Genomic DNA, 12,120 nt, shown 5'->3' on the forward strand with positions numbered 1-12,120 from the left:
GAAACTATATGATGTGGCTCGTATACTGTATTTTCAAGAATGTAATTATGGATGATACGTGCCCGAAAGTTCCAGCGCAGATCATGTATCGTGTCAAACGATGCATCGACTTGCAATTATAACTAGTATGTACCTTCAAATGATTTTCTTATGCGATTGAGTAGAATCATAAGTCGTTGTTTCTGCTAATCCTCTTCTCTTTACTGGCGAGAGAGAATCTCCCCCTTCTCGCCGACGAGATGCTCCTCCACACTGATCGGGCCCTCGCCGACCCCGGTAAGGATCACGCGGCTCAGGCCAGTCTTGAGCACATCCACGGCCCGGGAGTCCACCTGGTCCAGGGCCACGCCTGAGGTGGTGATGTCCTTCAGAGGCTCGTAGAACGGACCGGACCATCCCTCGAGGGATGTACCCAGGATAGCTTTGAAAGTTCCTGCAACGAGCGCAGAGTCCTTCTCAAGGTAGTAGATGACAGCATTCGGGCCAGCATCAAAGGTGTAGGCGGCCACAGTACGGCCGACGAGGTTGTTGATATCATGAACGAGTCTGACGGCAGCCCTTGAGACATCGTTCATGTAGAAGATTGGGGGCCACGAGTCAAGACAAGTGGCGTGGAAGCCGTTCGAGTCGCGCATGGTGATTTCGGCGAATGTGGGGAAGTCGCGATCATGAATGGCCTTCTCAATAGCAGTCATCCGGGCAGGAACGACGGCGTTTGCCCGAGTAGCAAAGAGCTCAGAGGTCGCGACGGTCGTTTGCATACCGGTAGTGCTGGGGACGTCCTTCTTCTCAGCACTGACAACTAGAATGAGTGCACGCATTTCGGGCCAATGAGATTGCGAGGCCACCTCCTCGGCGAGACTGTCGCTTCCATCTGCGAGGTCACCGCCGCGCCAGGCGACGTAGCCTCCCATCAAAGACCGACAAGCCGAACCTGAGCCCTGTCGGGCGATCTTACTTAGCTCCTTGGGCGACTGGGGTAGCTTGTACAGATCGGCTACGGCGCGGACCAGGGCAGCAAACCCAGCAGCAGAACTGGCAAGACCAGCGGCAGTAGGGAAATTGTTCTCGGAAACAATTCGGAGGGGGAAGCTCGAGAGCTTGGGCAAGGAGGAATCTGCGCTTTCGAGCTCTTGACGATGAGCGCGCAGGCTAGCTAGGCATGCTAGGGTACGCTTGGACGACTGAATGTCCTGTGGTTTGCCATTGAGAGTGAGCTCGTCGGCGGCGGGGTAATCGGCAGAGCACGAAGCGGTGGTGAGGGTGCGGAGAGATTTCTGGGATAGGGTGACGGAAAGCGAAGAGTTCGTGGGTAGGTTCAAGGTGGCATCGCGTTTTCCCCAGTACCTAAACAACGATTATGAGCCAATTCGTGATGGAACAATAGCGAGCCTGTGGTACAACGGAGGGCGGGGTTTCGGGCTTACTTGATAACAGCGATGTTGACAGGGGCGGTGGTGGTGGCCCGGAAGACTGGGCTCTCGGAGACAGCAGCCATAACGATGATAGGACAAGAAGTTTTGATCAGAGAATTTTGCGACAGTAATGAACAGAATACTCAGCAGAAAAAGGGGGTTCAGGAAGTTCGGAGAGAGGACCAGAAAAGTAAATAATGGTCTAGTTCCCGGGGTCCATCGCTAGTCGGAGTAATTCATCGGGGTTCGAGGGCGGTCAGGCGAACCAGAATTTCCGACTCGGTGTTTTTGCTTCTTTTTCGCATTACCAAGCATCATAATTCTCAAGTATTCAAGTGCATTTCTCATCGCCGGTTTTATTCCTTCGCTTTCCGCTTCTTCCACTCAGTCTCCATTCCAATGGGCGCCGGCGCAAGCACCCCAACCTCTCCCCCTTCCGGCTCAGCCCCGGCTGCCACATGCCCTGTTGACCATAAAACCCGAGAAGCATGGCTACAACAACATAAAGGCGCCAATGGGGGCGCACCGCATCCGCTCCCCTCAGACGAAGAGAAAGCAGGAGCCAAACTGCAGCGGCCACTCTCCACAGACCGCGAAGTAAGCAGCATACCGCGAGCCCTCGATTCCGAATCGAAAGACCCTTCCGAATGTCCCGCCGTACCCTCTTCTCCATACTCATCATCGCCCGCTGCATCGCACGGCACCCCTTCCAACGCCGAATCTGAAACTGGTCACGATAAGTCAACAGGCAATTGGATATATCCATCTGAGCGACAGTTCTTTGAAGCGCTCATGCGCAAGGGCAACACACCCGGCTCGGTGACTTCGGCCTCGGAGCTAGCGACCTCGGTAGCATCAATCATACCTATCCACAATGCCGTGAATGAACGCGCGTGGCAGCAGATCCTGGAATGGGAGAAGCAAGCGCCCAGCTCAGACCCTGGGAGCAAGAAGTGCGGCGGGCCGAAACTGTATTCGTTCCGTGGCCTGGGCGCGGAGTCGGAGTTTCTCAGTCCTCGGGCACGTATCAATAGTTTAATGGGCTACCAGCTTCCTTTTGATCGACATGATTGGGTGGTCGAGCGATGCGGCGGGGAGCGCATCGAGTACGTGATTGACTTTTACCAGGGCAAGTCAACGGGTGGAAATAATGGTAGCGGCCTCGCTGCCAATTCTGGACCAGGAAAACTTAGCTTCTATCTCGACGTGCGGCCAAAACTGAACTCTTTGGAAGGCTGCATTATGCGGTTTAGACGCTTCAGTGGTATCTGATGTTGGACTCTTCCACCACTAACTTGTTCAATCCTTCTCTTCCTCATGATTTTAGAAGCACACGGAGTCTGGGCATTGATTTGGGGTCATCTTGTATTATATGTATAACAACACGAGGCTGTGTATGATATCAAGGCGCGCAAAGACAGCATAAGAATGCGAAGTAAACATCCACTCCATACGCCTGAGGTCATGGAACATTCGTCAAGAAACCACCTCACTGCTCATAGCAGGACAAATCATCACTATACATCAACTGTACAGGGTAGGATATCATGAACAAAAGGACAAAGGAAAGACAGTAACGGCAGGCAGTGTTGATTGAAATGCCGGGCGTCGGGTATGTTGGGTTTTTAACCAAGAACAGCTGCCAGGATAATGATGGCTAGGATGACAGCAAGGATAACGAGCAAGCAACAAGCTTTGTTTCGCGCATTCTTCTGGTACCGGCTGGCGCTGCGGAGTTCAACATTTGCGCCTTGTGTGTCATTATGAACTCGATCAACGTTCTCACTGATAAGATCTAGTTGCCCGCCTTGCTCGTGGACAATATGGGCGACATCTCGGAACAGTTCGTTCAGTTCACCGACACTTTGTTCGATGCTTCGGATCTCTGTCTCGCGCTCAATTATCAGTGCCTCCTGGAAATCGACTTCATGTTGGTTTGCTAGGCGCGGCTGCTCCTCAAGTAATTGCTGCTGCTCCAGCGAAACGCCGCCTTCTGTCGGATGTTCCGCTTCTTCCACAGCAGTTCGTGCAGCGACTGCTGAGGCACGTTGCTTCTCCAGAGCCCGGCGCTGAACGGTCTGGAACTCCTTCAAGGTGGCCTGGAATTCCGTTGAGAGCTTCTGCTGCGTCCACTTCTGAGAAGGCTAGAGAATATGTGTTAGAATCTCTCTTGAAACTATTAATCACTTGTAGGTATTGTCAGGACGACATACATTCACGTCCTCCCAGTTCTGTACTTTCTTGATTCCTTCCCCAACCTCTCTAAACCCAGTGCGAGTCTGTTCGAGGAGATTGTGTACTCGCTCGCGCACTCGCTCAGTGTCTCGCTTTGTCCCGAGAAGAGCTATTTGGTCTGACAAGCGGGTGATGTTAGACGTCAGCGTGAATAGCTGATTGGAGAGCGACTCGGTGAGACGCTGGAACTCGGGATCGTCGTGGTACTGCGGGTCGTCTGAGCGACGGTATGTTGTAGGCTGAGCCTCGAGCGAATTCAAGCGATCAAACGACATGGTGTAGCGAGAGCGAGAGAGAAGAATGAGCGAAGGTTGGGCTCGATTCACGAGTCTTGTGAGGATGAGAAGTAGATGCCGGTGCCTGCAGGTTGCTGCGCCGTGCGGACAAGTCGTTGTTGATGCCCAGGTCTGCAGGCCCCACTCACATGACGTGACATCAGCGCCGTGTGGCTAGGGTCGATCACCTGATCAACGACATGCGGCTTGTGTGTTTTGATGGTCCTTTCACTTTCACCCAAAAAAAAGCTTCGTTGACGCTCGACTCGCCATACTCGTCGTCGCCGGGTTCTGGAAAAACCAAACCACGCTCGCAACTCGACCGGCGCGGTAACTGACGGTAGGATCTTTACGTCTTCACGAACATGCTATGAACTTCATATCCTCTCCCTCGCCCTCGAGATCCAGCACCCAAGCTTGTTTAGCTCAGCACCATGGCCGCCGCAAAGCCTCGCCCGTACCGGCGCATCTTGACGTCTGCGCTGCACCGGAGATTTGTCCATGCTTCGGCCCTCTCAATACTCGTCTGCTATCTAATATCCATTTTTATCGGCGACAAATCGTCGTGTAAGTAGACTCAATGAGCTGGTTATCCGCCAACGCATTGCGCATAACGATGTTAACCTACCCTGGACCAGTCTTTTGGGCCGTTTTCCCAATTGGAGGTTGCGGTATTCGTACCGTCCTTCTCTTCATATCCTCCCTTTCTGTATTCGTCCTACGGGTTGGTCAGATGCACATTGGCTCGAGAACGACCAGCTCCGCGATACATACTTTCAAGCACCTTTTCCCACTCCATGTTCTTCAGACGTTCGCCTGGTATCTCTTCTCTGCATGGTGGTTCAGTGAGATATACAAGTGGTCCGCCTCTACTAGCGCGCATCTAGAATGGGTAAAACGGGGCAGGTAGGTTCTAGAACAGCTCTGGTGGACGAACCCTCTTCGGACAAAAGCTAACCATAAAAGTCCTCATGAGCGAGCAAGTCTCAACGAACGACCTATCTATGTCTATACGTATCACCTACTCTTAGCGATTGCGCAGTCGGTGGCTCACCTCTACCTCGACTATGATCGTGTGCCCATTCCTCTCACAGAGCAAGCTGCTGGCCCGGATCAGAAGACACATCCGACAGAAACGGTTTCAAAGCGTATCCAGGCGGAGCTGCCGCGACTTCTTAGGGATGGGCTTCTAAGGAGCGCCACTGTGGCCATGGTGTGCCCAGTTGTATACACCTTCTTCCTCAGACGGCGAGCATGGAGCTACGCTATGTCCTTTGCCAAATTATTCTGGGACTTCCCCAGGTCCGCGGCCGACCCACCAGGATTAATTCCTCCTGTTAATCCCCTCCTGATTACTCGGACCTTGTTCTCTGGCGGACTATTAGTGCTCCTCTGGCAGACCACTAACTTGTTCTTCTCTATTTTCCTCAGCAAGGAGCCTTTGAAACGGGGCCAACCCTTGACCACAGAGGTCAAAGATCCGAACGGCAGTCTGTTAAATGGATTAAAGGCCAAGAAGGAAACTGTCCGCTCATTCGCGTTCTGGGAACTATTTTTCATCAGCCATCAGTTCCCCGACCGCCGAAGGGCGATTTTTAATGACATCGAACGCGAAGGTGGATCTGCCTGGACTCAAATCTTGGAAGCCTCCACAGAGGTGATCAAAGGCATCTCGACTCGTATCGCTGAGAGCAAACCACCATCTTCAAACCCCAAGCCGTCTTTGACTAAGAAAGAGGAGCCGGTCCTCCACACTCTACCCCGATTGACTGACTCCCCAAAGGCGGACAACATATTCGCTTCTTCCCCTAAACCCACCACCACACAAGGAAAACTCGGAGAAGGATTCAGCAAGACTCTACGATCCCTCGGCGAGTCGCCAGACTGGACACCTAAAGCCCGGGCCCGAGCCCGCGACGCCTTCGACCGCGCCTCCTCAATAGTCCTCAGCCCCGAACGCAAGCAGCGCCTTCTGGGCTCCCAGGATCTCAAGCTCCTAACCGGCGCCTCGCCCACGAAACCCGAGAACCTCCACCCGCTCATCACCCGCCTCCTGCGCTCCCCAGCAGGCCATTTCCTCCGCCAAACCTACGCCCGCCGCCTAAGCGGCATTGTCCTCGGCACACCAACCTCCAGCCTCTCCTCAATCATCGATTCCATCGAATCCCTCACCCGGCTCCTCATCGCAAGCCTCCAGGAAGACCCCTACGGCAAAGTCCAAGCCGACGTCCCCGGTGTCGTGCGTCTGTTTACAGAAACAGCCACGACGCTCGGGAAATTCGCTCACGGGGAGCTAGAAGTCCACTGGACGGATGCAAACTTCCCGCCATCGAGTAACCCCGCTGCTCAAGCGGAAGCTCGTCGTGTTCCCGATGTGGAGCTTGTCATTGATACGCTCAAGGGGTCTCTCAAGAGTCTTTTGTCTGCATTCAAGCCATATCTGAAGGATATTGGTCTGGTCGGGAAGGATCTGCGGTTGGCGAAGGAGGTAGCCGGTGTCGTTGAAGAGTAAAGATGCTTATCTATTACACATTGAAAGAGCCGCAGGCCTCTCAAGTGTCCTGAGCGGACATTCAGCTCCGATCTACGTGATCATCTTCTTCTAGCATTTTTACGATAATGTTCAGAAGTTAGAATCTATAACCGTGCATTAGTCAGGCGTTGTGTTATATCATTATGGAATCTCAAACTCCCAAACAATGAAGATCGTAGTTTTGAACTTTTTTAGAAGTTTCATTTCGTGAATTGCTCATAGGTTTAGTCGAAGCTTGCCCGTCTATATATCTCCCATCCCAGATGCTGCGCCAATAACAATAATGGCTGCAACTGTGTATGTAATTTGACCCGTTGTATCTCTCAGATCCAAAGTTCCTCGATCTCATCAAGCACCACCCTGCATATATCATCATGTGCCTGCCTGCTTGCAGAAAAAAGTATATCCGACAAGACCCAAAACCAAGCAACCGGAGGGAAGATCTGCATCCAAAAACAACCCTGAACAAACCAGGATACACCAAAACCAGTATAATAGCTTCATTTTACCTCGCACCCTTGACCAGAACCAAAGAAAAAAACCTTGTTCATTCCAGACCAAACTCCAGTTTGTCCGTCACTGAAGCGCTCCAGAACCATACATAGGGATAAAAAAAATGCGAGATCATGTCACGTGAATGTTCGAAATATTGTGCTGTCGTCCGTCATTGGGGGAAATATGCTTTTTTCGTGTCTTTCTATATCCACAGTACCCGGTAGGTACTTCTATTGTTTTCATTTTCCGCTCGGCGGATATGCAAAAGAGCCCTGAATAAGAATCAGGGTGAAAGGGAGAGCGTCAAGTGAGTTCCTCGATATTTCAAAAAGCATCGGTGCTCAGCAGTCTCGGAGAACGTCGTTCATTTTGTTCGGAGACTCTGCTCCGCCGTTCCTGTTTAGAGGTTCGGGTGGTGCCTCTTCTTTCATGCAGGCATTCTCGAGGATGTTGGTCCATTTCCCACTAGTTCCAGCGTGGCTGTGTTTGAGATGCTGTCGGAAGTGGTCTGCTCGGAAGAACTTTTTCGAGTTGTTACACTCTCCAAACTTGTGGACAGTAGTAAGGTGCTCGAACCGCTGATCCCAATCTGGCTGGGGGAAATTAGGAAACTCTTCACCACAGTATCCACAGCTATCGTGGGTTGCGCCCGGGCCCGTTTGAGCTGACGGAGACGGATGGAATGCTAATTGATAGCTCGGGAGTGCAGCACAAGACCAAGAGTGACGCCGCAGATGGAGTGAGTTCTGATGTCGTTCAGCCTCGTTTTTGTTCTTGAACCTGTTATTGCAATACAGACAGGAGTATTGCTTCTCCATTGCATGGGCACTATGCTATATTAGAGTCTATAACTCGATAGAGACGAATGGGACTTACCGAAGTTCTTCCGGGCTGTCGAACTTCTTGGGTTTCTTCGGGCAACAATCACAAATGTACAGTCCACCAAGTTTAGGTGCTGCTGGCTTGGGTGCATTCATACCAGTCTGGAAGGACATCTTCCTCGAATGGCTCCCAGTCGATGACTCGATGGAGCCGACGTCATGAGCAGTTTGTGCGGCCAAATGAGCCGATAGCCCCGCGCTGGAGCTTGAACCCAAGACGGACTTGTCGTGGAACGCATCGAAATCGGACTTCGGTGATAGACCCCCGGGTGAGCGATCATATGTCGAGGCAGTAGTAATGCTACTGCCTATAGAAGGAGCTGCTGACGAATATGATGCAGTGGTTCGCAGGCTTACAGACGAGGCGGCTGAAAGACTTCCATAGCTAGCATAGCCACTGTTGACCGACAGATTGTTCCCAAACGGATGGCCACTGGTCCTTCGTTGGGAAAGATCGCCATTGCTCGTCGCCGTATGCAAGGCGTGTTTGTCATGACCAATAGGCTCACGAGGAGGAGAAGAAGCCCTTCTTTTCATTCCAGACTTAGAGGCATCTAGATAGGGCGGAGTTGCCTCGCGGACACTGAATAATCGTGACGGCATAGATTCATCCATGGAAAATTCGCCCTCCATATCCGAAACGACGCTCTGGTCGTAGCTTCCTCGGTTGGAACGACTGGGAAGGCTGGAGATATCATCATGTTGCGGGGTGGTTCCGGCCTTACGACGGCAATCTCGCGAGAACGGCGAATGCTCATAATCCATGGTAGAGGATGGCGCATTGCTTTCAACACTGGGGCTTCGGCGGCCAATATAATCTCTCCATGCAACCTTGGTACCTGGGGATATACCACCCGACTGAGAACTTCCAGACCACCTAACATCGAGAGATGGAACATCAGAGCCGGCGGGTGAGGGTAAGCTTGCGAAGCCTCTTGAAGGAATTGGGAGAGTCGCTAATGAGCTTTTACTTTCTGTTCCGAGACTAACAGATTGTCGTGGAGAGAGCGGTTTACCAATCTTGGATAAAAGGTGCTGGTCGTAGGCATCGGATGAATCTTTGACGCTCCGCTGAGAGAATTTCTGTTCGCCCTTGAGGCTGTTGAGAGAATTAGTCACCGAAACATAGTGCTGAGTACACCACAACATTCAAAGCCAGAGAGTCTCATGATTTTGCCCAATGGACAGACAACAGTTTCATAAAGACTTACATCGATCCTGAAATAGAAACAGAGTTCCGAAAACCTTCATCAGCTGGCGGCGGCGGTTCGATTTTGATATGTGCTTCCGGACTCCTTGACGTGGGTAGGGCACCTTGCCTGCCATCTGATTCGTCCAAGATCATTCGATCGCTGCGAGGCACAGGGTATTCTGGACGACGGTGATCACCGAACAAACTCGAATTAGGATTTATCGGTGCAAGCATCGTCGACCCAGGCTGCGGCGATCCAGGCTGCAGTCTCAAGTTCGCATGTATCCAACCTGCATCATACCCATTCTCCAGGCCACTAATCCGCGGAGGTGGCGGTAACGGAGGCGGCGCGAAATTGTTCATCGAGTTTGAGCGAATCGGCATGGGTCCCTGTGATGGAAATGACTGCCCGGGCATGTTGTACGAGGCTCTAGCAGTAGACATATGGCCGCTGTTGAAGTCGTGGATATTAATCGAGGGGGGTGAGAGTCGAGGAAAGTCCATCGTGCAGAGGTAGAGGCGACTTAGGGTTACTCATCGATATCGGAAGGAGCGACGCTGAGCCGGATAGAGAAACGAGTTGAGTAGCTCGAAAGCAGGAGAAAAAGAGCGACTAGGACTCAACCGTAACCGTAAGCTCTATAGAGTGCGATTACGGAGTAAAAGAACAAATCCAGCCTTCAGTGGAGTAATAGAAGATCCCGCTTCTAGACCCCGATCTATACACCGTACTTGAACCGTTCGAGTAGAATGGATGGCAACGATCTCACGCAAAGATTTGTGGACAAGCGCTTCGATAACTATTGAAGCCTGAATAGAGCGGTTAGGAATTGGTTTCGTGGTGGCGATAGCAGGGGCAAACCTACTGCAGAACAAAGTAAATATTCAGCTGTCTCCGTTTTTCAGCTTGTGCAATTTCTCAAAGGTCGGCGGAAATGTGCAACAATGGAGGTTTAGCTTGCAAACAGGTTCGGAGGTCATCAATCTGCCAAACGGCAGCGAGGTTATTGACGACGAAGAAGAGCAAGTGTGCAGGATTCACCGGACATGCTGGAAAATTAATTGGCGGATACGGTCGTCGGCAGTAGCATAAATTGCTCCAAAGTGCAATCGCGGGATGCAACAGAAGGCAAGGCTGTGTGTGCAAGGTGTCTGTGGAAAGCGATTTTATTGGCACCAAGCGGAGGTCAAGAGGAAGCTCGCGGGTGCGCTCGTCTCCGTAGGCGCTGTTGCGGGTTTCAAAGTGGGCAAATCCGCCTGTCAATATCGGGGCGATAACGAGCGGTCCAGGGAATCAGACGATAAAATCCAGCTGAGTGGTCGCAGCACGTGTCAAATGCACAGTGTTGACGCAGCAGTGGGAGAGAAGGGAGAGACCATGGGGAATGGGATAAACGGAGATGTGAGGAGACAACACTGAGCAGGAGCGGAGGAGAAGTACCGGGTTCAGTTTCAGTACAGTCCGGAGCGCAACACCAAGGAGTTGTAGGAAACGACAATAATGAGAAGAGAGGGAAAAAAATGGTGGGAAGATGGTGGTGCAACCCACTGCCTTATTGGTCCCTACAAGGCTGGAGAGGAAGGACGGAATAGCTGTAAAGTATTATTTTCAGGGTCTGGCAGTCCACGGTGGTTCCTTGGGCGCAGGTTGTCTGGCTTCGTTCTCTGACGGGGCAAGGATGATCAAGCAGATCAGCTGTGACTGGACTCGCTGGAGTGATGTGCCGCACGCAGGATTAAGTTGCAGGAGGGGGAGAGTCGGGGGAGACAGAATGACTTAAAGAGAAGGAGAATAAGCAGCCTGCAATGATACGACAAGAGGGTTTCGTATTGAAGATCTGGAGTTGGCTGACCAACGAGCATAGCGTGCCTTGTCGCTGTATTGACCCAGAATTAAAATTTCCCGCACAGATTATTTGCGTTACAAAATTACTGAAGAAGACTTCTGGAGATTTGTGGCAGAAATCCTGTCACCACATTCGATGCTTGACAAGGCTGCAAATCCAAATTTCCCTGGTTGCTGGTCTGAAGATGTTGATCTCTCTGATCGCAGGTCGACTTTGATCTCTCCTCGTAAGGACCGCGCCGTTTGGGACAACGTGGGAGGTCGATTGTCACTGAGAGCGGTCATACTACTACAACAAGGATCATGTAGACAAGTGCCATTCAAATTTGGCCTACTCCGTACTTCAAGTCGTGCATACAGATTTTCCTCTTTTGATACCTCGCGCTGCTGGTGCTTCTGCTAGAAAAGTCTAAACACTTCGCAATTTTAAGGCAGGGCACTAGAACTTGCCTGCCACGAGGTTCCAGGTTCCTCCATGCTTCTGCTTTCAAAGATGGCCATCCATCCTGGAGAACATTAGTCAGTTGAAAAGGGGGTTATCTATTGCAATCCACTTGGTTGTTACAATACCTCTTCTGTGTGTTCTCCGAAGCGGTAGAGGTGGTAGCACTACGGAGCATGGCCCATAGTCGACGTAATATCCAGATAGATTATTGCTCACTGCATGGTTGCACAGTTCTTCCCCTTCGCTTTGATACGGAGGGCTGGCCTTGGAAGAACCATCCCCTGAAGCCTCACGAGACAGACCTGGCAGTTTGTCTCAAGAGAAAACTCACTCAGCCTTACCAAAACAAAGCCAACGAGCGGGACGCCACCACGCCAGCACGCCCTGTGTTGTTCAAGTACTGGATATCCAAGATCAAGAGCGGTGAGGTTAGCCAAACGGGTTAGCTCGAAGAATGAGGCAGTGCTGGCAGCTGGCATGGTTTCAATTGGGCAGATCTGCTTCTCCATAAATAATTCATGAAGGTCAGTTCAAATTGCTCCTCAGCAGGACTGCATCAATATTATTTCTTGGATCAGAAAGACCATCGTTTTGATGGTGATGCTCAAGGTTTGTTAACCCGTAGAGGATAGCAGCTGGCTGTTAGTGCGCTCTAAACATTATAGTTAGTTAGTTCACATTCCCCGGATGAGTCAGCCAAAGTAAGATGTTTTTCAGCCATGTTGTGCTCCACCTGGGTTGTGACAAGGCATATCTCGTCCCAGAGGTCTTCCAAGGATGAGCAAAGGAGGATCCAGGAAACA

The 12,120-nt window shown here is 51.4% G+C and overlaps 5 protein-coding genes across 5 annotated transcripts; 2 read left to right on the plus strand and 3 right to left on the minus strand.

Moving 5' to 3' along the window:
* Position 1: 1 nt before the first annotated feature.
* mvd1 (diphosphomevalonate decarboxylase MVD1) lies at positions 2 to 1,720 on the minus strand. Its single transcript, XM_071041139.1, has 2 exons — positions 1,428 to 1,720; positions 2 to 1,347 (listed from the first exon to the last, which is right to left on the minus strand). The coding sequence occupies exons 1-2, from the start codon at positions 1,496 to 1,498 to the stop codon at positions 201 to 203; spliced, it is 1,218 nt and encodes a 405-aa protein (XP_070895866.1). The 5' UTR covers positions 1,499 to 1,720; the 3' UTR covers positions 2 to 200.
* Positions 1,721 to 1,728: 8 nt separating this feature from the next.
* On the plus strand, positions 1,729 to 2,802 carry BJX68DRAFT_243330 (cytochrome c1 heme lyase CYT2). Its single transcript, XM_071041140.1, has one exon. The coding sequence runs from the start codon at positions 1,815 to 1,817 to the stop codon at positions 2,685 to 2,687; it is 873 nt and encodes a 290-aa protein (XP_070895867.1). The 5' UTR covers positions 1,729 to 1,814; the 3' UTR covers positions 2,688 to 2,802.
* Positions 2,803 to 4,027, minus strand: BJX68DRAFT_243331 (SNAP receptor PEP12). The gene is made up of 2 exons (XM_071041141.1): positions 3,629 to 4,027; positions 2,803 to 3,559 (listed from the first exon to the last, which is right to left on the minus strand). The coding sequence occupies exons 1-2, from the start codon at positions 3,923 to 3,925 to the stop codon at positions 3,041 to 3,043; spliced, it is 816 nt and encodes a 271-aa protein (XP_070895868.1). The 5' UTR covers positions 3,926 to 4,027; the 3' UTR covers positions 2,803 to 3,040.
* A 147-nt stretch (positions 4,028 to 4,174) lies between these two features.
* BJX68DRAFT_243332 (nucleoporin NDC1) lies at positions 4,175 to 6,619 on the plus strand. Its single transcript, XM_071041142.1, has 3 exons — positions 4,175 to 4,492; positions 4,564 to 4,831; positions 4,892 to 6,619. The coding sequence occupies exons 1-3, from the start codon at positions 4,360 to 4,362 to the stop codon at positions 6,435 to 6,437; spliced, it is 1,947 nt and encodes a 648-aa protein (XP_070895869.1). The 5' UTR covers positions 4,175 to 4,359; the 3' UTR covers positions 6,438 to 6,619.
* A 559-nt stretch (positions 6,620 to 7,178) lies between these two features.
* znfA (putative C2H2 finger domain protein) lies at positions 7,179 to 9,836 on the minus strand. Its single transcript, XM_071036668.1, has 3 exons — positions 9,046 to 9,836; positions 7,830 to 8,933; positions 7,179 to 7,781 (listed from the first exon to the last, which is right to left on the minus strand). The coding sequence occupies exons 1-3, from the start codon at positions 9,528 to 9,530 to the stop codon at positions 7,295 to 7,297; spliced, it is 2,076 nt and encodes a 691-aa protein (XP_070895870.1). The 5' UTR covers positions 9,531 to 9,836; the 3' UTR covers positions 7,179 to 7,294.
* Between the last annotated feature and the right edge of the window lie 2,284 nt (positions 9,837 to 12,120).

This window comes from Aspergillus pseudodeflectus (genome assembly GCF_044049435.1).
Source record: "Aspergillus pseudodeflectus strain CBS 756.74 chromosome Unknown BJX68scaffold_43, whole genome shotgun sequence".
NCBI classification, from domain to species: domain Eukaryota; kingdom Fungi; phylum Ascomycota; class Eurotiomycetes; order Eurotiales; family Aspergillaceae; genus Aspergillus; species Aspergillus pseudodeflectus.

Bases quoted from the DNA above. Each gene is read 5' to 3' on its own strand.
- mvd1 (XM_071041139.1), bottom strand. From the start codon at position 1,498: ATGGCTGCTGTCTCCGAGAGCCCAGTCTTCCGGGCCACCACCACCGCC. The intron at 1,348-1,427 runs GTAAGCCCGAAA...ATCGTTGTTTAG, and splicing joins GTCAACATCGCTGTTATCAA to GTACTGGGGAAAACGCGATG.
- BJX68DRAFT_243330 (XM_071041140.1), top strand. From the start codon at position 1,815: ATGGGCGCCGGCGCAAGCACCCCAACCTCTCCCCCTTCCGGCTCAGCC.
- BJX68DRAFT_243331 (XM_071041141.1), bottom strand. From the start codon at position 3,925: ATGTCGTTTGATCGCTTGAATTCGCTCGAGGCTCAGCCTACAACATAC. The intron at 3,560-3,628 runs GTATGTCGTCCT...CATATTCTCTAG, and splicing joins AGAACTGGGAGGACGTGAAT to CCTTCTCAGAAGTGGACGCA.
- BJX68DRAFT_243332 (XM_071041142.1), top strand. From the start codon at position 4,360: ATGGCCGCCGCAAAGCCTCGCCCGTACCGGCGCATCTTGACGTCTGCG. The intron at 4,493-4,563 runs GTAAGTAGACTC...ACCCTGGACCAG, and splicing joins TATCGGCGACAAATCGTCGT to TCTTTTGGGCCGTTTTCCCA. The intron at 4,832-4,891 runs GTAGGTTCTAGA...TAACCATAAAAG, and splicing joins GAATGGGTAAAACGGGGCAG to TCCTCATGAGCGAGCAAGTC.
- znfA (XM_071036668.1), bottom strand. From the start codon at position 9,530: ATGGACTTTCCTCGACTCTCACCCCCCTCGATTAATATCCACGACTTC. The intron at 8,934-9,045 runs GTAAGTCTTTAT...TTCTCTCAACAG, and splicing joins GTTTCTATTTCAGGATCGAT to CCTCAAGGGCGAACAGAAAT. The intron at 7,782-7,829 runs GTAAGTCCCATT...AATATAGCATAG, and splicing joins GACAGCCCGGAAGAACTTCG to TGCCCATGCAATGGAGAAGC.